Here is a 16,943-nt window from a genome sequence, read left to right on the forward strand (position 1 = left end):
CGCGAACAAGATTATGAGAAAGCCAACTTTAATTTGTTTATCTTTCTCAGAAAATATGGCACATATGGTAGATTAATTGCGACGCAAGAGGAAAGATAACAGCGAGAAAATAACTGATGAAATCAGCCTTTTAATTTTTTTTTTTGAGCCTTTGAAAAGTATATATAAGATGAATAAAAATACTTGGGAAAAGAATGAAACGTGGCGTTTCCGTTATTTTTTTATCGCTTCTTCGCTTTCTGTTCCCTCCATCCGACATACTTGTACATTTTTATAGTTTCACTGTCCCGATAATTTTTTTATGTTTTGATTTTGAATACGCAAATATTTATTTTCGCTAAATCGTTAATCTCGTAAAATAACATCCTGCTAAGGCGAGTGGTCTACAGGATAATGTGATGTTGGGTCCTATTTCAATTATGGAATATAATCGTCACTCTAGTATACATATATAGCTAAATATAAAGGGGAAAAGGAGGAAAGAAAGGGAAGAAACGCGAAGAATGTGCCGACGACACTTTCGTGACTTGTTTTAAGATGGACGACGAAAAGCCGTCAGGAATACTGCCTCTTTCAAGTTATGCACAAAAAAAAAAAAGAATAAATTACGATATGTAGTACGTGTATTATACATAAAAAAAAATACATTAAATAACCGTGCAACCCACTGTTAAAGTTTAAAAGGAAAGAAACGCGCAAGAGGACCGTGCGACGTGCAAGACAACTAAAGACGTGGAGTGAAAAAGTGCATCGATGAAGATCGAGTGCAAAGTATATCGGTGAACATTAATCTCGGGAGAGGAACGTACATTCACTCAGTAACTGAGAGCAAAACACGTCTTCACTGTTAAATGGTAGATAGTTACAAAGAGATTTCATCACTTTTTTATATATAAAAAGATTATATATATATATATATATATATATATATATATATATAATGATAAATAATTAATCACTATTGACAGTTAGCCTAGGTCATTTCGCCTATAGTCACTTGCCATGGAGGACATTCCTACGAGGCGTGCGAAAATTTCAAGAATCGATTTTAATTAGCTAAATTTTTCTATAATCTGAACGAACAACACACACACACACACACACACACACACACTAATTTACTAATTATTAAACAAAGTTTGTTTTTTTTTGTTTTTTTTTTAAGATATAATCGTCATATTTTGGAGACCTCGTGGATGTGTCCCTGTCGCGGAATTCATCGTCATTTGCACTCTTTGTTAGGAAGAATTGTTTCGGAAGAGAATTACAATCTGATCACGGGTAATAAGAAGAGAGTCGCGAATTTCATCCAATTATAGATGGATAATTGTTGCATTCGAATTGGAATCAAATTTCAAAGTTTTTCTTTCTCCCTACATCGAGTCATTCCATTTCATCTAAATGTTTTTAATATAAAAATATCTTTACACATACACACCCTTATATACGCATTATTTTTACCGCAATAAGCTACGCTGGCTTTCGATATCCGTTTATACCGACACTTTCACAGAAAATTCATCAGAATAATATAATGTCTGATTACATTCCGCAATAGAGAAAAGTTTACGCGAGATATAATCTGGAAATGATTCTTTCGAGCACAAAAGTCATTTGTCTGTATTCATTCATTATCAGATAGATCGTAGAAAACAGAAAACGATATAGCTCATCTATACGGTAATTGCAATTAAGGATGCATGCAAGGATTCACAATTAATATCACGATATCATCTCACAGCGTCATTATATTTATATCTCCCGTCGCGGTTTTTAAAATTTCGCAAAATAAAAATTTAGCCGGACGGGGTCGATCGATTAATTATTTCATTTCACGAAACCACGAGAGTTGCATGCGAAAGAGATTGCAGTACGCGAGTAACTGCTTGCTTCTTTTGCATATTTTTCTCTGTGCATATTTAAGAGATTACGAAGAAAAGAAAATAGAAACTTGACAAATGCGTTTCGGTGAAAATATTTCAATAAATCTGCAATAAAAATAAACGCGAAAATATGCTTTATCGCAAGAGAAAGTAAATATTAATTACAAATTTATTTACATAATTATTTCATTGCGCATTCAAATGCGTAACGTTTATTAAATATGCCCAGAGAAACTGCATCGCAAATGTCATACTTGTCAAAAAGACGACGAGCGTACGAGGATCACGTTTGCATAGTGTTCGATAATAATATCTTTCGATTTCAATGCCATATTCTAAGTCATTTATAGTCATCGACGATTTTTTTTTTTAAGCACATACATACGTAAATATACCTAAGAGGGTGTGCAAACGAAGTGCGTATCCTTCTAAGCGAATCGCGAATTCGAATACACGAGCTTTTGTTACTACTTGTAAACTCGGTTCCTTCGCAGCATTTCTCATTAACATTAACGTGATTCTATGATATAATGAGCCGACATTCTAATAAGGAAACGGCATTTTTTTAGACCTTCATTATCTAGACATGGTTATGGTTTTGTAAAGTTTCCTTTAGGCGCGCCTTGAATCGTCTAACGATTTTTACGTAATTTTATTGTAAACTTAGCGCTACGAAGGTCTGGTTCGTTCGATCTGCAATCATGAAGGAGAAAAACGGGAAACTGATAAACTCGTATTTTTACGCGCTTTAACTTTTTCACGTTTCTTAATTGTAACGATAACAATGTTTAAGATTAAAAAAATATTTTAGCAAGTTTTTAATATCAGATACATAAATATATAATGTTATTCGCGATGATATTCGTTGGAACATATCTTTGAAATAAAAGAATATTTATTTGTATATTTTTTTATAATAAATTTGGTATATTGCTTTATTTATTTTTTTTTTTTTTTAACTCTCAATTTTTCGCAATATTACAATGACAATCTTAATTACGAAATGATTATCGAAGTACAAAGCTTATCAGAATCGGCGAGAGCGCTCATTAATCGCGCTCTTGTAAGAAATAAGAATTGCATCGCTTTAGTTATTATAACTCACGACGAAGCTTCGTCCGAAACGGGATCAAAAGTAAGGGAACGGCGAAAGAAGATTTATTTTTCTTGCATCAGAGCAAAAGACTGACGCGCGTTTTTTTAATGTCAAAGTGAGATTGAGCAATCTCTTGTATAATAAAAACCAAACCGTAAAAAAAAAATAGAGAAACGTGACAGGTGTGACAAAGTTCTGTTGCTTCTACTTCGTGATTGCAAATTACGATGACCGGAATTATATGTCTGTTACAGTGTCGCGAGAACAATTGCTTCTTTTATATGCTGTTGAGAAACAAAACGGAACATAAGGAGCATCTTTTCTGAGAAAAAGCGCCGTTCGATTTTGATATCGACGAAACTGTACGTCTAATCGACGATGAGAAGTCGATTGTGGCCCTACGATAAGGGACAAAAAAAAAAAAGAAAAAGGAGAAACCAAAGCGGCGGACTTCCCAATTTTTTGGAAAGAGAAACACTTAGTGCGTAAGATACTCTCTGTATAACGTAAGTCATAAGTCGTAAAATGTAAGGGCTGTAACGCATCAACTAATCATTAACCGCGACGGAAACAACCGGCACACAACTATTATCACGATAACGATACGATAGTACGAGGGGATAAAGCCCAAAGAGACGTATGTACAGGGTGTCGATGAAGCGTTCGATCGATGAACGCGATAAAGATCACGCGTTCAAATCAAAGGAAGTTCTCTTCGCGAGAACTCGCCCCGATTTTCTCAATCTCGATCATCGATCTCGTTCTTTATCGACACTCTTGATACGTTTTAAAGAATAACTTACAATTAGAGAGCAAACGCGTGCGAGCGAGCGAGAGAGAGAGAGAGAGAGAGAGAGAGAGAGAGAGAGAAGAATTATCTATGAGAGAACACAAGTAAACTATGTAAGAATGAGTGAGAAAAAGAAAACAAAGATACATACAAAGGAAGAAAAAAGAAAAAAAAAAAAAAAACAGAATACCAAATTTTATTTCTGCGTGCCTGTGCGGACAGCGAGGTGATATATACGTGCATATTTATAAATCTATTACTATAAACGATCTTAGCGGAAGGTATGTAAATCCGTACGCTTGTTTGAGAGAGAAGGAGAGGGGAGGGATACACGTTCCTTATTATTTCCTACACAGATATGTTGTAAACAAAACGAGGGAGACGATGTGAGGGGAAAAAAAAAGAAAAAAAAACGTGAGTCGAGACTCGAGAAAGGAAGAATGGGAGAGGAGAGAGAATTTCGTTATATGCGCGCGGCATCACTCTATATAAATATAGTATATCAAGAGCTTTTTGCCAAGTGACAAGGTGGTTAGCTTCTGCGAGTATAAACGGTCCATCTGAGATCTTTCTGGAGGCTGAAAATATAAGACGAAAAGGGTAAAGAGATAATATATTTAAACGTGACAGACTATCGTTTCTTTCGCGTGCGAACCGATTATCATTGCGCATATAATTACGGATTAATATTATTATTAATATTATTAATTACGGCCCATTGACATCACCGCCATCGCGTCTCATTATTATGATTATTATTATTATTATATAATTGATGTGAGTGTGGAACACAAAAATAAAGTGTACGTAGTAGAAGGTCGATCTGTTCCACCACCTGTCTCGTTTCTTTCTCGTTTCGAGCTTTTGCAGTCCTCGAATTCACAAAATCCATCTTGAATCGATGATAAAGTATTTATTTCAAATGGAAGAGCAAAAGCTTTTGCGTCGAACATCTTACAAACTTAAACTAGCGAAATGTATTTTCAATTACGACAAATCGTGTAAAGACTCTCGCTTTCCTATAAATAATGAGTTTTTGTCAGTTTTACACTTTATCCGAGTGACGTAGGTGAAGCACATATTATTAACTGTGATTATCGATTTCAGTGAATAATGTAGTAAAAGATTATATAATTCATGCTAGTTTTCCTGCGCAACTTGCATCTCTATACTCTTTTTCATATTTTTTGTAGTAGTTTCGCGTTTTTCTTCTGGCAACACACACTCTTCTTCTGTGTTGCCTAATTTATGTGACGTTGAAAACATCATTCCCTCTGTCAAGTTAATTGCGCTTTCTTGATTAATATGATTTTCAGAATCTTCAGACATCGTAGTCGTCTCCTCGACCAGCCCGAAGACAATCTGCTAAGGTAATATTACAAAATAATATAAGATGTTTAATGAGATATAAAAAAAATTTATATAATGTTTATTGATGTATAATGTGCAAATGTGTTTTTTGCTACGTACTAACATCTTTCTTTTGGCAATAATCGGAAACATTTTGAGAAGCGTGCGATCTTTCTTTAATTTCTTTTTGCTCTAAAATTGCTTCAGAATCCTTAGAAATTGCAGGATTTTCAGAAATCACTTCAATCAGTGGTTTAACTGATTTCTTTATCGGATCTTCTGTTTTCTGTATTGATTTATCATCAGGTAACTTTTCTTTTGATTCTTCTCTGTCCACCGTGAAATTTGACTTAATCAGCAATTTCTTTTCGCTTTCTAATTTGTGCAAATGATCGCAAAATTCTTTGTAAAGCGATACGTCAGCATTTAAGGCCGATGATTCCGATTCATAAATGCTACCAGACTGTTGCAAAATATTGGCAAGCGATTGAATATCTGAAAAATATTTTTATATTAATAAAAAATTAATAATATACTTTTTATAGATTTTTTTTATTTATGTACTCTTACCAGAATCATTAACTGATGCTGAATCCTTGGCAGATTCCGAATTGACTGTCTGCTTTAATTCTTGTCTTTCAGATTGTAAGCTCGTTAGATCATTAGATTTGTTGTCATATTTATCGGGGGAATTTTTTCGTTCGCCAGAATCACCCGCGATTTTATTAAGATCCATTTTCGAGACGAAACCGGATGGCAAATATTCACCGAGACTTCGCCGATCGTATTTATGATACTGCGATTTTCCGTCTACATTTTCTGCGTCTTTTATCAGACTCGTTATGCATTTATCGATCAACGGAGATACTCTCTTTGCGAATTTCTTCGTCTCTTGTATCACGTGCTGTCTGCATTTTTCAGAGATTTGACTGCGAGATTTGCGTTCATCCGACTTTCTTCCAGAGTTTATTTCCTTAATGAGGAAGGATTTCTTGTTATTGACTTCGACATCTTCGGCTTCGCGAGTTCTTTTGCCAGTCAGTCTCAAAGACGTCTGATTGGTTCTTCCCAGAGTTAAGCGATCTATCGCTCGGACGAGCGATTCCATTTGAGAATTAGATTCCTCGGTACCAGTTGATAATTTCTGCTCGCTGTTTGACGTTTCCGTTTTAGTGGAAAATTTTTCTATTTTATCAGTGATTTTCTTGTTCTCGCAAATGAGATCATTGCGCTCTTTATTTGAAATTATTTTCTCGCAACAATCGTTTAAATCGACATTTTCCTTACTCGAATCGACTTTATCACAGTTCTCTTCTACGTTGGACAATTTCAGAACTTTTGGTGACTCTTGATTGCTTTCCAAATTCGATGAGTCTTCTACAAGAGACGTTGCTGTCTTGAAAGAATCATCGTCGGATTCGTCGACGTTTTTCTTCACTTCTGAAGATTTCAGTAGAAGATTGTTAAACTTATCTTCCAAATCTTCGATTTTCGGATAGTTCTCATCAGTTTCTATTTTTTTCGAGGCTTGCTCATCGAAATCAACATCTGTTATATTAATAATTTTAGGGATACTTTTTTGTTTCGTGTCGATTGTTGAGTTTTCGCAATCCAATTTCTCCTCCAGAATCATCAACTCGCTTGAGACTTTCGTTTTGCTTATTTTCTGAATATTATCTCGATTCTTTAATTCGGCAAAGAGGCTGTTGAATATTCCGCCTGATTTTTCTTGTGATACTTTTGCAGATTGTTCGTATATATAATTATCTTTTACCGAGTATGTTTCCGTTGAATCCGGAAGATATCTCGGGCAAGACTTCATTGTCATCAAATCGTAGACGTCTTGAAAATTGTTCGTAGCATCGACAGCCTGCTTCTTATCTTCTAATGAAGAACAATCGGGATTATCACTCGTTGCAGCGTCCTTAATCTCAACTTTGTTTTTCCTCGCTTCGTCCTCTCGTTGTTTTATAATCGCCTCTATCTCCAGTTTTCTCTCCTTAGTGCTCCACCATTGCAATTTATCTTCCTTGCTCGTGGAAATCTTAGTTCCGGTTTCTTGGATCTCCCTATCATCAGTGGAATCAGTTTGCAGATTCTCGTCCACCACCATCTTCCTCTCGCCCCAGAATCCTTCCACCTCGCCGTTTTTGAACACTATCTTATTTTCGTCTATAAACTTGTTCATATTGTCGCAAAATTCTCTCATCTCTTCGCGTATACTGCTAAGTTTAGAACCGAACGGACATTCTTTGCTTTTTCTTTGATAGCTCTTGATATTTTTATTCGATGCATCGTCTCTCAAACCGGTGACCGTTCCCATGAGTTTCTGATTCTCTTCTAACGTTTGCTTTAGATCCGATGTGTCGCTCGATACGGAACAAGTAGATGTTTTCTCGTTTTTGCGATCTATGAAAAATTATTTCAAAATTATTAAGCCTGCGGTGTAAAATAATTTTTCAATTATAATATATTATTATATAAAATTTTTTAAATTGTGCTGAAAAAAGTTAATTAATTAAGAGCTTACCCTTTGTTTCATTATTATCATTATCAACCGATTTTTGTAAATTTGATATTTCTTCTTTTTCCATTATTAATATTCTTTTATAATCAGCGATCTCCCCATCGACGATACGACTGTCATCATGTATGCTTTTACAATTGTCATCGGCAATACGTTGCTCCGATATTTCTTCGACCAACGTTTGTGGTTGAATTGTTTCTCGAGTCTAATCGTAATGAATAAAATGAGCAACTCTTCATTCTTTTTTAAATCTGTATTTATTATTATAGATGAAAAGACAAGAATCGCATACCTCGGCATTCCAGGGCAACAGAAGCTCCTCGTTGTTTTCATCGGAGACTTTTCTCTCTTCCTCCGCCATTGGCTTCTTTCCGTCACTTTCCTCGCCTCCTTTTTGCCGCGTACGTTCGTTTTCTTCATCGCTCGTGAGCTCTTCGCCCGACGACGATGAAGAATCGAGGAAGGATCGTCCCTCGGACTTTTTCTTTCTCTCCAGGTCGAGCTTTTAGAATGTTTATGGTGGTCGGCATCACGGGTATAGAGAGATGTGGGGGCGGGGGCGGGGGGAGGAGGGCTTTCACGTGGTGAATGATTAAATAGACGGGACCGATGGATGATGATATTATTCAAAGCACGAATTCTGTACCAGACCTTGACGAAACTAGTTCTTACCAGACCGCGGCTCCTCGTTGCGGTGTGCGCGCTTGACTTCGCAGCAACTTCTTCGTCCTTTTCTTCCTCCTCCTTCTCCACCGTCTGCTTCTTCGTTTCCACCGCCTCCTTTTCGGACGTCCCGACCGGTTTGTACAGCTTCCTTTTGTTTATCAGGGCTTTCGAGGGCAATCGACAGGTAAACAAAGACCCCGAGATCCGAGGAATGGAACAGGTGAAAGAAGTCAAAGGGACCAAGAGCGGCCATTTCGAGTCCACTTTCAATCGCAGTCCAACCGAGAAGAATATTCTTTACTCACCCATGACGCTGTCGTTGATCTTCTTCTGTTCCGCCTGGATCCACCGGTTCCTTTCGGCCATCTCCTCGTCGACACCGCCGCGCATCCTGGACCCAGAGATATTTTAAGGATAACGATACCCGTCTCGCTCATAATCTCGTTTTTTCCTGATAGATTTACCAAGCCTCGGCGCAGGCACGATCGCGCGGAAACACCGGCCGATCGTCCAGGTATTGTAGATTCTTACACTTGAGAATCATCGTCTTGCGATACATCTTTATCTGCTTCAGCACCGGGTTGCCGGTTAATGTTACGACGCGCAGCGACTCCATGTCTCCCAGAATCTAAACAATCCAGCTCATGCTCGCTTTCGACGAACGTGATATCTCTACGTCTCACAAAGGTGTTTCGTAACGCGATGTATGTATGTGAAGTCTTATTTTTTTGCATTCAACTCGAAAAAAATTAAGTGAAAACTCATATCAAGCTTTATGAACGTAATTATACGTAACATGATAATATCATGTTAATAATTTTTTAATTATTAACGCGATATCTCGGTTTGAAAAAAAAAAATAGAGGAGTGAATGAAATATAATAATGTAACAGAATAATAAAATATAATAAAATTTAATAAAATAAAATATAATAAAATATAATAAAATGTAATAAGAATATAATAAAATGTAATAAAATATAATAATGTATAATAAAATATAATAAAAAAATAAGATATAATAAAATTGTGTTTACGCATTACGCACGGAAATCCGCTCGTGTAACGTCACCTGCCGTTTCGAAAATATTTGTACTCCGGTTATGCATCTCGCGTGCGACACGGGTAATTATCGACTTACGTCAACGACGTCGCAGGTGTCGATCCTGTTGTGAGAGATATCCAAGATCGAGAGCGCGTGCAGCAGACGGAGATGCTCGATGTCAGCGGTTTCTCGCAGATAATTGTGCGACAGGTTCAGGTTGTTCAGGAACTTGAGACCGTCTGAAAAGCAGAGGCACGTCAAGGTCAAGGTTACCCGAGAGATAATACCCGCTTCGACTCGAGTCACCGAGATTCTCGATTCTCCGTAACGTGTTGTGCGAGAGATTCAGGGTGTCGAGCTTCGTCAGATAATCGAGATTCTCGATCTTGCTGATAAGATTGTGATGCAGGAACAGGCACTTGAGCTCGCCCTGATTTTCCAAATTCGCGATCTCGCGTATACCGTTGTTCTCCAGCCACAGGCACTTGAGACCTGTATATTTTTCGAGACTTTCGATGAAGGAGAATCCTGAAAAAACAAAAAAAGCCAGAAATTTTTCTGATCATCAGTACGATTAATTCTAATCGTGCGTACCTTTGTAATGCAAGTACAGGACGTCATTCAAATACGGCGTCTGATAGAGTCTTTGTTCCTTGCAGTGCTTCTTAATAAATTCCTCCGTCATTCTGAAATTATTATTATTTGAAATGATATTATTGAAAATATGTGTGACAAATTACTATTTTATAGACCCACCTAACGCCGTGCTTTTTCTCGTCGAAATCATATACCTTTCCCTTGATGTACGTTCTTTCCGGTTCCTTTAAACCTTCTAAAAAGGAGTCATCAGCTTCTGAATCGACTTCGATAGTTGTATCAGTCATCATTCCAGACTTTTCGTTTAATTCGTCGCTTATATTTTCGTCATTATTAGATTGATTTGCAGTTTCTTTATCATTTTCTTCATCGTTATAAATTTGCTGAGATTCAGACTCTAAAGTCGCTTGCTGAATCTTCTCTAAATCCATAGCAATGGTTTTCTGATATTCATCCATTAGTTTCTTGTGCTCTTTTATCTCATTCGCGAGCTCCTCTTCCAACTGCTCGATTTTTAAATTCTCCGTTATTTCGGCTTTCGTTAGAGGAACCTCGACGTTTCCATGATCGATCTGAAAGTCATCGAGGCTGTCGGAATCGTTGGCGAAATCCTCAGGAATTTTAAATTCGCAAGGATCTTTATCAGACGTATAAGAAATATCGTAACGATCAGCGATAAACTTGTCAATCTCCTCGAATTTCCTCGATAGTGTTTCCAACGATTCTTTCTTTCGATCTTCAATTTTTCTTTTCTCTTCCGCTATCTTCTTCAAGGTTTCGTGAATCTCGGTATGCGTTCTAGGACGATCTGAACACGTGATCTCGGCTAATTTTTGCAGATTACTATCAATAACATTCGATTCATTTTCCACATTTGCTAAATTCATCGTTATATCTTTATTCTCAAGAAAATTATTTTCTTCCTTATTTATTGTTTTATATTCTTCGTCATTGTTTATTTCTTTTGTAAATCTTTCCGAATTATCTCTATCGTAATTCTCATTAACGCTTGTCTCCGACATGTCATTGTACGGATTATCAGTTAATATCTTCTGCGCCTCCTTGATAGTTTTTAATATATCCTCTTTCGCTATGACAGTATCAGTAACATCGCGATAATGCGAGAAAAGTTTGTTCCCTCGAAAGTTCTTAATCATGTATTCGCTACTCGATTCTTCGAAATCGGGAGTCGAATTGTCGCGTATCGGCGAATGATGCTGAAAATTGACGGAAACATTGGAACAGCTTTCGATTATCTTTCGCATCACGTCATCGTGGTCATCGCTTTCCAACTCCGCGGATAAACTCTCTACCATTCGTTCCTCCGCCGAATCGTTCTGTTCCTCGTCGTTTGTATATAAAAGATCCTTGATTATCTTATCCATTTCTCTTATTCCTGTAATTGTCTTTTCCACACTGTCTTCCTCAATCCTCAACATCGTGTTCTCTTCCGTACATTTCAAAAGATCGACGGCATCTTTAAGATAACTCCCGTTATTATCTATATAATAATTGTTGGACTTTATACTTGAAACAGCTGTGTTCTCTACATCTATTTTTTCTCGAAAAGAATTTTCAACGTCGTTTATACACGATTTATTCCGTTCAAGTCTCGTTTCTTTATCTTTAATCTCTTCCTCAACATTCTCGCTTGGAAGAAGAACGCTTTCCTCAGCCATGATCCGCGAATCAATGTAATCGTCAATAATTTGTCGTACAATTTCATCGTTATTATCATCTACATTTGTACTAATTAAAGGAATTCCTGAATCGACAAATTTCTCTCCGCTATGTTTAACTTGACATATTTTTTCGTACATCGAATCGACATTGCCGAGATCTTTTGACAAACAATTTGCGTATCGATCATCTAATAAAAAATCCTCTTTAATTGTCTTCTCGCTATCTTCGGAATCTTCTCCCTGGATTGTCGCGTCGTTGCATTCGAGATCGTCGTCCACGAGAACGACGTTGCAATCGCTTGTCATACTAGAATTGCAATAAGATGGATTTTCACGATTGAAATCGAACGGGCGATCGTAATTTAAGGAAACTGCTGGAGCATCGTCTTCATTGGCGCCGTTTGTTGCTTCTATTTTCTCACTTCCGCATAAATTTTCGCATTTCTCTAATTCAGATTGCGTGCTCGCGACGAGATCAGCTGTGATGGCGTCTGGTACCTCGAGCATCGCCGGATGATCCCTGACGATCTTTATAAATACGAATTCATTAATTCGCTTCATTTACAAGCGCATGATTTTACAAAAAATCAAATCGAAACGCGTTTTTAACTCTTTTTTTTTTCTAATAACATAAGCAGAGAGCGCTGTAATAATCATAAAAAAATAAAATAGAGATTATGTAAAGACACTCTCTCACTTTTTAAAAATATTATTACGTAACATGTAGAAAGATATTTTTTGCAGTGTAATTTACCTTGTTTCCAGATGCAGAAGAGGCATTCTTACAAGTAACAGAAACTTCACTTTTATCCTCTATTAGAGAACTGAACGTGAGATCACATGAATCGTTCAACGCGTTATCGTCGCGTTTGAACGTGTCCATGATTGAAAACAGTTTTGCGATCGAATCTTTTTTTTTTCAGTATCTACGAAAACCGTAAAATCTAAATTGCAGACTGTGAGTTGACGTGAGTAAAATCACTGAAAACAAGAGCGTGGTGCCATGGGCACCGTCAGTTATCGGTTGTTTAATCGATAGGGTTGACCATCTTCGCGCTCCTCAAGCCATACGTCACAGTTTATACTCATAAATTATTATGTAAGGATCATGTACATTTTTTTCAATTATATTAGACAGAATCTTTAATCGAAAGAGAAGAATACACACGTTACATATGTACATAATATGTAGCAAATAAGAGGCATGCAAATTAAAGGGGAAATTTTTTTATCTATTCAATCTCGAGCTTACGATCCTCGTGGCTGTTCAATCTATCATCGGGTCATATGTCCTCGCGCTTTTCCGACGCGATGAAAACCTTGCGTCGCGCCGCGCTCGCATCTTAATGCGCGACTCGGAGAAAACATCAACGAGCAGATTGGCATAGATGATCGATCGCGCGCGACGGTATGCAAGCACAATGTTATAGCCGGGGTATGTCTCTGTCGTCCCGCGATATCTATTCGTCAGCGATCTTCTCTCGCTTTGTTTTCGTTGCGTCTGCGGATACACAACACACACGGGTGGCCGCTTGTTTTTCCTCTCTCGGTTTCAGACGCCGCTCTCTCGCCCCTCGTCATCGTCGTCGTCGTCGTCGTCGGCTCGTCGCTAGTCGATGATGTTCCCCCCATCAACATAATCCAGCGGAAAAGAGACGCCCGGTGGCGATTCGCAAATGTAACCGCGCCGCCGCGGATCGCGGGGCGGGCAGGGGATCGTGATAGCGGGAAATCGCGACGCACTCACACACCTTCACACACGTGCAGCTCCTTGCCCGAGTCCCCCGTGCGAATTCTATCTCCTTCTCTCTCTCTCGCGATCGCGAGCGCATAGATTCTCCTCTTTTTATTTTTCCCCCCTTCGAGACGCGACCGCACGGTCGTCTACTTTCCGAGGAGACGCGTCTTTTTGCGCAGCAGTTGCGACTCCGCGTGCAGAGTGTTCTATGTAGAAAAGGTGAAAAGCCAAGAAAATTTAATCTAATTTAATCGACTTCATAGTTGAACACTTCATTACCAAGCCAGTATCGATGCAACGGTTTTGACTTGCATGAACCATTGTTGCAATTAATTATTTCTAGTTAGTTATCTTTTTGGGCAGCTAAATTGTGGCAATCTTATTTAATTAATATTTTTATTAATGTTTTTTTTTTAAATAATGTTAAAAATATTTTTAATAATGTTTAAAAACAATTAATTCAATAATTCTTATCGGTTGAATAATAATTTTTATGCCTTTGATACCTTTTTATTAATTTTTATTTGAGGAAAGCGATATTTTTGAGATTTGATCAAAATACCAATTAGAAAAGGGTCTAGGTTTTCACTGAATTTACTCCTTCAATTTGCAGATATTGAGACACCCTGTATAGCCTTATTTATAATATATGCGAAGATCTTGAAAAAAAAATTATATATATTTTTCAATCTAGATCGCGCAAAATCACACTATCATTACTTCAAGTTGGATTTTCTCGGCCGATCCTACAATCGCGTAATCGATACAATAACGCGTGTCTACGTCACAGTGGAACGCATTTTTTCGCGGGTGAATGGTTCGTTTGCAATGCGCACTCGCGCATTATTGCGCCGTTGAAATCATTAGATAGTCACAGGACGGAAAATTCTAGTCCTTGCTCTAATTCCGAAAGTTTAAGGCCATGTAATAGTCGGTTATGGAATTCCAAAGCGATATCGCGATATAGTCTCGGCGCCTCGAAAGAAAGCTTTAATTAGAAATTTAGCTGGCCGGTCAATGACATCATTTACGCATAAGCATTACAATTCTTATCCTGATTATTCGCTGACACAGAAACGCGAGAAGCCTACACGGAAGTTACACGTGTACTTGACATCGCGTAATACGACCTCTTCGGTTTCGATAATCGCCACGCGAATGGTATTATGTTCTGGACGATCAATATTCTGCGATGTTAAATATTATTTAATTATATAAATATTAGTTAAATATTATTCAATTATATAAATTGAGAAGTTACTGAAATTGTGTTTGCAAAGAAAAAAATAATCCAATACTCTTTTCCATTCCGAAAATTAATCGACGTTCCCTCGGTTGATGTAATATAATTTTAATCACATACTGCATACATGCATGCATTTATTTTTTAAAGAATATTTAAATAAAATGCATTTGTGATACTCGCGTTATGATTGATAAAATAGGATCTTGTAAACCGATCTTTTTCTATATTTTCTAATTTTGATTTTAAAGAATATTGGGAATTTTTTATTCCCGGGAAATTTTTAAAAGAACTTACAGTATATCATTTTATTTGCCAAATTCCTACCTGAAAAGAATCCAAATTTTTTGTTAATTAAATCAGGAGATTGTATATTTAATAGTTAAGTTATACTGAATCATCCCGTTCACTCGATGCTTAAAAGCGCGATACATGAAAATAACAGGTCGATCTTCTCGTTTGACTTTGTAAGACTTCTCCGACTTTCATTGTCGGCTAAAAATACATCCCGCAACGCGATCGGATCGGGACGCGATCGAAGATCGTAGTGACAGATATCAATTTTTGGCACCGCTCTGGAGCTTCACCTTTCGCGAGACATCTCGAGTGACCGTGACCTCGAGGACTCTTCATAGCGGCGAACACGGTCGCGAACATATGAGTACGTACTGGGTGTACCATTGAATTTTCATATATCAGATTTATAGATGATTATTAAAATTTTACACGAGAACATAAACTATACGCACTCGATAAACTTTTGAATAGACTTCAATTAAGGTTCAGACAAAATTATTATTTTTGTATTCATTGTTTTTCTTTAAAAAAAAAGAATTCATGTCTGACACATTTTTATAAATTTTTCAAGAATTATAATTTTAAAATATTAGCTCAATATTATTTTAAAAGTTTCAGAGACTTGTAAGATTTGATTTAGAGTCACACAGAAATTTTTTAAATAAAGATATTTATTGTACGCTCGTGTTTATGTGATGCTCGCGACACCCTTTATATCGTGACGTGCGTGCTTCATGGCACGCTCTTACAGGACTGTGAAATCGCGATTCGAATGTATTATGTAATTGACGACGATCTTCAGGAACCTCTCACGGCTTTTTGAAAAGCAAAGTAGCCGTGGGTGGCCATCTCCTTCTCTTTGCGAATGCAGGAGCGCGCGTCAAGGGTGGAGGAGGTGGAATCGTATTTGAATACGCTTTGAATCGATGATCGGGTGTGAGTGTCTAGACGTCACGCATGAAATTTGTCGATTTAAAGATCGCCGAAGCGGGAAGATTCACGCGACCGCGATCATTAAAGGATTATAAAGTGTAATCGTTCTCTCGCATCAGCTGATTACTGTCAAATTGTCAATGTAATCGATCATCAATGTTTTAAGAATTGATTCAACGTTTTAACGCGTTTTTTGTCATCACTGATAATCAAAAGATATTGATAATTGCAGGTTTTTTATATTAAATATATACAGGGTGAGTCTTTTTAATATTAACAGACAAATATTTGACTAATAAAAAATAATATTTATTTATTTTTTATAAATCTGTCCTCTATATTAGTTGCAGATAATTTGATTTTATTTTTTTGTTATTACAATATAATCAGATCGTACGAGAAAATCTTAAAAATCTATTTTATCGAATTTTCTCTTTACCTAAAAGAATCAAATATGACCTAAGACATGTGTTACAAAATACTTGTCGCTCATCTTCAATTTCGAATTTTACGAAGACACAATAAGAGCAATACCAAGTACAATTTATATTGAAGTCTAAGATAAGATGTCCTTGTACTTCACATCACTCTCCTTCCCTCTTCTTTCTCCCTCCACCATCGAACTTCATTCGTGGATCGAACCAACTTCATTCGAGAAGTTACAATGTGAGCGAAAATGCTTTATGGTCTTCTGAGGGCAAGAATATAATTTCTAATATAATTAGAGAGAGAATAAAAGTACATTTACAACACAAATAAAATATAATTTATAACAAATAGAAAAGTTTTTATTTATATAAAATAATAATATAATTAAACAAAATTAACATAAAAAAAAACAAAAATTATAGAAATTACAAAATCAAAATCGATGCATTCATTTCAACGTCGATTCCACGCTACGCTCGAATACGACGTTTGCAACGGAATGATGCAGAGTCGTCGACATTCTACGCATGGCGGGAAAACGTGTCTGTACTGCAAGAAAAGCGTTTATTATCCCGACGCGATCAAGCATCGAGAGGGAATAAGGGAATTTGATGTTGGCGCAAAAGAAACCGCGAGGCGAGAAACATCGATTCGTTGTCATCTTCGA

At 36.9% G+C, this 16,943-nt stretch overlaps 2 protein-coding genes across 2 annotated transcripts; both read right to left on the reverse strand.

Moving 5' to 3' along the window:
* Positions 1-3,152: 3,152 nt before the first annotated feature.
* LOC126850799 (myosin-2 heavy chain-like) lies at positions 3,153-9,115 on the reverse strand. The gene is made up of 7 exons (XM_050594138.1): positions 8,618-9,115; positions 8,319-8,476; positions 7,939-8,148; positions 7,650-7,851; positions 5,690-7,528; positions 5,244-5,614; positions 3,153-5,131 (listed from the first exon to the last, which is right to left on the reverse strand). The coding sequence occupies exons 1-7, from the start codon at positions 8,700-8,702 to the stop codon at positions 4,910-4,912; spliced, it is 3,087 nt and encodes a 1,028-aa protein (XP_050450095.1). The 5' UTR covers positions 8,703-9,115; the 3' UTR covers positions 3,153-4,909.
* A 298-nt stretch (positions 9,116-9,413) lies between these two features.
* Positions 9,414-12,519, reverse strand: LOC126850962 (calcium-dependent protein kinase 6). The gene is made up of 5 exons (XM_050594453.1): positions 12,391-12,519; positions 10,114-12,164; positions 9,952-10,043; positions 9,664-9,885; positions 9,414-9,596 (listed from the first exon to the last, which is right to left on the reverse strand). Exons 1-5 carry the CDS (start codon positions 12,517-12,519, stop codon positions 9,442-9,444), a joined length of 2,649 nt encoding a protein of 882 aa, XP_050450410.1. The 3' UTR covers positions 9,414-9,441.
* Positions 12,520-16,943: the final 4,424 nt, after the last annotated feature.

Source organism: Cataglyphis hispanica, chromosome 7 (assembly GCF_021464435.1).
Source record: "Cataglyphis hispanica isolate Lineage 1 chromosome 7, ULB_Chis1_1.0, whole genome shotgun sequence".
NCBI lineage: Eukaryota > Metazoa > Arthropoda > Insecta > Hymenoptera > Formicidae > Cataglyphis > Cataglyphis hispanica.